This window comes from Acanthisitta chloris, unplaced genomic scaffold (genome assembly GCF_000695815.1).
Source record: "Acanthisitta chloris isolate BGI_N310 unplaced genomic scaffold, ASM69581v1 scaffold24389, whole genome shotgun sequence".
NCBI lineage: Eukaryota > Metazoa > Chordata > Aves > Passeriformes > Acanthisittidae > Acanthisitta > Acanthisitta chloris.
In genome coordinates, this window is record NW_008693454.1 from 86,043 (window position 1) to 92,195 (window position 6,153).

The window sequence follows — 6,153 nt, forward strand, 5'->3', positions numbered from 1 at the left end:
CTGCTTGCTTGCCAGCACTCTGTGTGAGAGGAACTGTATCATGTTAGAAGGATGAAAAGTGGGAAAAATGTCTCCTAAGATATATTTTTCTTCCTTGTGGATTTTGACTGTGTGTGATTTTTAGAGCAAATAGGGCAAAAGTTTGCTTGTATTTTTATATCACTGAAACATCAACTCATAGCAGACCTTTACAGGTGTTGAGAAGACTAATTAAATAATAGTACCTATTGTATTCTGGCCTATATGCAGGTGCAAAATGACATTACCTCTTCCCTTAGGTCATAAATGAGAGGAGAAAGTGAAAAGCCATGGAGCCAGTAGGAGAATAAACAGCATATTTCTTCTGTTTATATAATTTCCACAGAGCATAGTAAGAAACATAGTAGGTGACTCAGTATGTTGAAATACACATCCTGGACTACAGAACATTTCTCATTTAATTGTGTATTTCTCCGAATATGTCTTTAAACCTTTCATTCTGATCAATGCAAAGGACAAAAAAGATTTAGCATTATTTGGGACAAAAGAGTGATACCCCTGATGAATGTGAAAAGGACTGCATTGCATTGCTATTTATCTTTTTCACTGTACTTTTTGTGAGATCCTTTCTCACAGAAACATTATTTGAAGGAATTTTATAATCTTTTTTGATGCATACAATCCTATCAAGCTTTCAAGGCAGGAAATGCTTTTATGCTGAGCCTGTCAGTTTCCTTCTCTAATATTCAACCTGTGTGTAGAATAAAATAACTCTTCTTCTCTCTGCATAGTGAACTGAATGCTAGCAATACACACATGATTTTGATTTTCTTGCTTCATCGCAAAACTGTCACAAAAATACATCAGTGTTAAGGATGTATGCTCTTAACCATACACAAAAAACCATACAATGACAATCACTTTACAAAAAGTCTTTGTTGCTGGAAGTAAATTCATCTTCTTCATAGGATATGTAGTCTACAAGATCCTTTCTGAGCATAGGTTATTATAGCAGAATAACAAAGCATGAATACTAATATTGTGAGAGGACATTTAATTTACTAATGGAAAGTCTAAGGATAAATTGTGAAGATGCCTTTGGAAAAATCACATTTATTTTTGGAGCAATATTCAGCCTCTGAGAAACAAAACATAGATAAGTGTCTCTTAATGAACATGATGTAGAACTGCATAGGAATGGAAACTAAGGGATAAGAAATCTGCTTATGAATAGGACACAAAAGAGATTTATCTGATTTTTTTTCTAATATGTAACAGAATGGTTTCTTTTCAAAAATTGAATTTAAAAAATTTTGCAAGACCTATCTTCCTATAGGTCAGTTAAAAAATGGAAAAAAATATTTTTCTGTCCTATTTGATTGCACTTTCCCATAGTGACAGGAAAGATTTATTTAAAAGAATTTAAATAAACAGGTACATTTTACACAGTCTTTTGGTACTTACAATGAGTCTATTGATGTGAACTTGCTGAGGTAACAGTCCCAGAGCTGCTGCCACTCCTTGGCGAAATATCCGAAGCAATGTGATATTTAGCTTGTTTACATCCATTTGCAGTGTCTGAAAAACAAAACCAGTTCAAATTAACTCCTTGATCAAAATATTTAGTTATCAAGGTGACTGATCTCTGTGATAATTCACTAATTGTTGGTTGTTTTATTTTCCCCAGAACAATAATCTGAGCAATCTACTTGCATCACAATAAATAATAGAATGTTAGATTTGCACAATGAAGATTTGCTTTGAATATTATCTTAGCATTTCTCCCTGAAGGCAAGGAATGAGTCAGACATAGTGAAATTATACAATTTTAATTTTGCTTAGTGGTTTCTGAGATCAAAAATAGAAACATTCTGGATACAATTCACATGCTTGAATTTCCAGAAACTTCCTCATGTTAGTCAGAGAATGCTATAATTCCCAGCAGAGACAACATATATCACTGAAGCATTTTCTTTCTCTGTTTTAGAATCATAGTGAAATATAAGTGTTTCCTCAAGTTCAGAGCCTTCTTGTGAAGTCAGTGGAATTTTACCCAGGAAATAATTTCAGTTCAAATCTTCTGTTTCCAAGAAGACCCAGATATAATGTCTTCATATGATACCTGGTGGTCAGTACTTTCATGTTGTACTTTGGTACCACATGCTTTGCTTTCATATCCCTTTTGCAGACAATATGTAGCAGAAACGAGAGGAAATATGAGTATGTCAGATGGCCACAGAAGGCATACAATGCTTCTGGCAATTTCTGACTTAGGAAGTAAGTAAGTTCTGCCTGAGCCCATCGGCTTGAGATGAAAAAGATTTTTTATTTTAAACTTCCTATTTAGAGCCATGGGCCAGTTTGCTTCTCTGAGGGTTCAAGCAAATATTCTTCCTTCCTAATCAGAGCTGCATAAAGAGAATTAAATATCTATGGGTCAGATATCACACTGGGAATATGGTTATGGTTCAGAAAGAAAGACAACACTTTTCTCAAAGGAAAACAGCATCACACATTTTGACTGCTGTTCTTTATCAGTTTTGCTAAGTTATGATATAAAGCTATAAAATATTTGCTTTCCTTTTCCGCTATCAATTTGATTCTTCCATCAGTACTGAGCGTTTTTCTTCCTTCCCTCGCCCTCCCCTTTCCTCATCTTTTTTTACACTAATGGGATTGATGCATCAATTGAGATCTGCTCTTACCACACAGCTGAGCTTTAATTCAACTGGAAGTATTACAGTATTCTTCAAATTAAATTACCCTTTCTACCCTAGCATTTTCAAAGCGCAAAATCTTCTTCTCTTTGCTTCTTGAATTAGACAGACATGCTCAGTGGTTACAAAACTGCTCCAGCTTTATTGTTGAAATAGAGAGATGTCTTGAGAGAGGACATGTGGAGATCTAACAGACCTGAGCACCTTTGTCTCTGTGCCCCACATCAGCTCACTACAGCATAGCACATCTAACAAGAGTTAGTTTGGAGCCGTCACTACACTGAAAGTCGACAGTGTGGTCTGAGGATCCTGACTAAATGAGTAAGGGAGCTGCTGCTGAAATAGAAAGGCTGTCATGAGGGTCCCTAGAGATCCATTAGGATGGTATAAAGAGTGCAAAACTGCTTGTGTAAGTTGATGACCCTGAGTTATGGGGATAATGCTAACTGTTGTTAATGAGCAAAATTAGCAGGCATGAAATCAAAATACATTCAGTTAAACATACTCGAGCCAGGGATCAGAACACATTAACAGAGATGTTGTTAAATAGTGTGTTAAGACCTTGCTGATAAAGACATGGAAATGAAACAGCCAGAAAAATATATAGCTTCAAAGGAAATAGAAGATCTTAAAGAGCCCATAAGGAGGTAATAAATTCTTATAGATTTAGTTTGCTGGGATTGTGGTTCATCACATACAGGGACAGTAAAACGTGGTGAGACTCCGTTATCTTCACATTTCTTTCTACCAGGTCTGAGTTCAGACCACTGTATCCTTTCACAAGTCATCAAAGGCTGCAGTGTGTCTCTGTAACAGCTATATTGTCCTTTGTGCTTCTGGGAGAAGCCTGAAGACCCCAGCACTCACTGTTGGACTGGCATCAGCCTGCTTAAAAAGCTCTCCTGGCCTTGCAGCCAGAAATTTCAGGAACCTTTTAGAAAACCACCTAAGAGAGTGGGAAGAAATTTTTCTTTAAGCCTCATCTCAGGATGCTTCTTGGGGAGCAATAAAGATTTAATTTTTTTTTCAACTATTCATAAAAAAAAACAACAACCAAGAAGCATCTGAGGAAGAAGCAGCTCACATTTTTTATAAGACCCTTGCCTTGCTGTCTGTTAAAGGGATCAGCTTCTCAATTGCTGGTGTCAGTGTGAAGCTTATTCCTTGGCAATTATAGCAAAATTAAGTAAGGGTATCACAGGCTGCCTTTTTCTGCATCAGACAGCACAAGAGAGTGCAATTGCTCCTTCCTATCAAAAGAAAAGTTAGCAGTCCAGAATCTGTCACTTTAGGTAAGGGATTTCTAACTTGACCAGTGAAAGATATGTACAGAAAGGCTTGATGGGATCCTGAGAGCACCTGCTTTAGAATGGCAGCACATCACAAATGTGCTCTGTGGTCTCCATTATCCTTTTTTAGTACTGTATTGTAAAAGCATAAAGCAGGAGTGGACCAGTCTGGAGACATATCAAGTCCAGTATCCTGTGGTCAACTATGGATGCTTATGGAAAATGATAGGAACAGGGCAAGACTATAGTCTTTTCCCACGTTCCTTCTGACAGGATCAAGGCTAATTTATGCCTACTCAGCACTAAAGGCAATGGGCCTCCTCAATTACAAGGATGTTATCATACTGACACTATTAACATCTGGGATGAAGTCAATACTTAGGGGCATTATATTCTCAACTCTGGCATGTACCCTCCTTAAGGTGACTGAAATTTAAGTCTGACCAGAGGTTCTGGTATAAAACTGCCTTTCTGTAAATTCTGAACAATTTTCATTGAAAAAAAGTTAATCAGAGAAAAAGAAAAGTAAAACAAAGAGGATAGAGAAGAGAAAGGAAAAAAAATCTCAACTATTCCTAGTTAATTTAGGAAATTTCTAAAACATTATTAAAATTTTAATATTATTGTGCCATTCCGACAGCATGCCTAGGTACTGTATTGACTATAGTCTACAAAGGTAAGAGATTATACATTAGACAAGCAATAGAAACTGTCATTAAGAGAATCACTCCTAAAATGAAAAGCTGTCCAGCCATTTACTGGTTATAATAACACAAATGAATTGACTGTTAGTTCTAACATCACCTGCAATAGAATGTGAAATTAACCCCTGTAAAGTAAATCCATTTAAATAAATTTTAAAAAGCATTAACATGGATACACAAGTTATGTCTTACTGTGTTCCTCTAGTTGCTCCTTTTGCTTTGGAAAACAAAGGGACAGCACTAATCATTTACCCTTTGCCCATCTCCCGTGTTTATCATGGATGGCAACCACCTCCCCAAGGAGTTTACAGTTTTGAATCTGTTGCCACTGTTGGCAATAGCGACTTGTTGAGCCCAGAGGTGAACACCCTGGAGGACTCATTTTCCTCAGCAATTACCAACCTGGATATTGCAACTGCAGCGACAGTTTATAGGTTTGTCTGATCCAAGTAAAACACACAGTTTGAAGGGAAGGAGTTTTCTGCTTATACTGGAAAACTTGGAAAGACAGAATTGCAGACAGGGAAACTCAGCACAGGAAATCACCAAAGATCATTCACAACTGACATCCAACAGAAGCTTTTTGGTAAAGATTTTCATGTTAAAGGAAAAAAACCCCAAACCCTGACATGAAGGGGATGTATGTATAACACAGTTTCTGAAATAATATTTTTAGGATATTACAATAAATCATAATTTGTCAAGTTCTGCTTCTCAATAAAAATTCAGAGATGCCTCCCTTTCCTATTTTTTTCCTTATCAATTATATCCTTTCTGCAATGAGCTTCAAATATACCATTCCTTTTCTACACATTGGTTGCTTCCCTCTAAAATCTTTCTGATCCTACCACCACAGGCATTTTCTCAAACCTCCAGCTAACCTAAATGTAGGGGAACAAAAATAATCAGGGATGAAGAAGATTAAAGGTGAAAGTATAAGCCTTCACAATACTTTGATGAACAACAATTGAGAAGTAAATCAGCAAATTATGCATGCTAGAAAATGTATACACTTAAAGACCATTGGGTAGTAAGTTCTGTTTTGTGCTAAAGTTAAAATAAACACTCCTACATGCTTAGACTAAACCAAAGAGAAAGCTCAGAAAAGAGTTGTCTTACCTGCCTATGCTCCACTTATTTATATATGTTTGAAGAAAGTCAAAAAAATACTATAAAACATTGTGGTTTTGCACAAAAGCAAATACTGAACTGTGGCCAAGCTGTGGGTCACTCCATCTGAGCACCCTGCTCTGCTGTCTGCACAGTGACAGTGTCTACAGTTAATTAGTGTCACAGTGTTTCATCTTGTCACCCTCATCAGACAGCCTCAGCTGTACAACCGAAAAATAGGCTGCATTTATCAGGAGGGAAGGGGAAAGTGTTGCAGCTGTACTTGTATAGTTGGGTGCAGGACTACAACAAATCTGGCAATAAATTGTGAAAATACCTGCATTTTCTTTCTTT

General features: G+C 36.7%; 1 protein-coding gene across 1 annotated transcript in view; it reads right to left on the minus strand.

Annotated features, from left to right (window-relative positions):
• Positions 1 to 1,558, minus strand: part of PTPRR (protein tyrosine phosphatase, receptor type, R) — a 73,823-nt gene extending 72,265 nt beyond the window's left edge. The window contains exon 1 of the mRNA XM_009083086.1: positions 1,444 to 1,558. Within this exon, the coding sequence (XP_009081334.1) occupies positions 1,444 to 1,548 (105 nt within the window). The 5' untranslated portion in view covers positions 1,549 to 1,558. The remainder of the gene's footprint in view (positions 1 to 1,443) is intronic.
• Between the last annotated feature and the right edge of the window lie 4,595 nt (positions 1,559 to 6,153).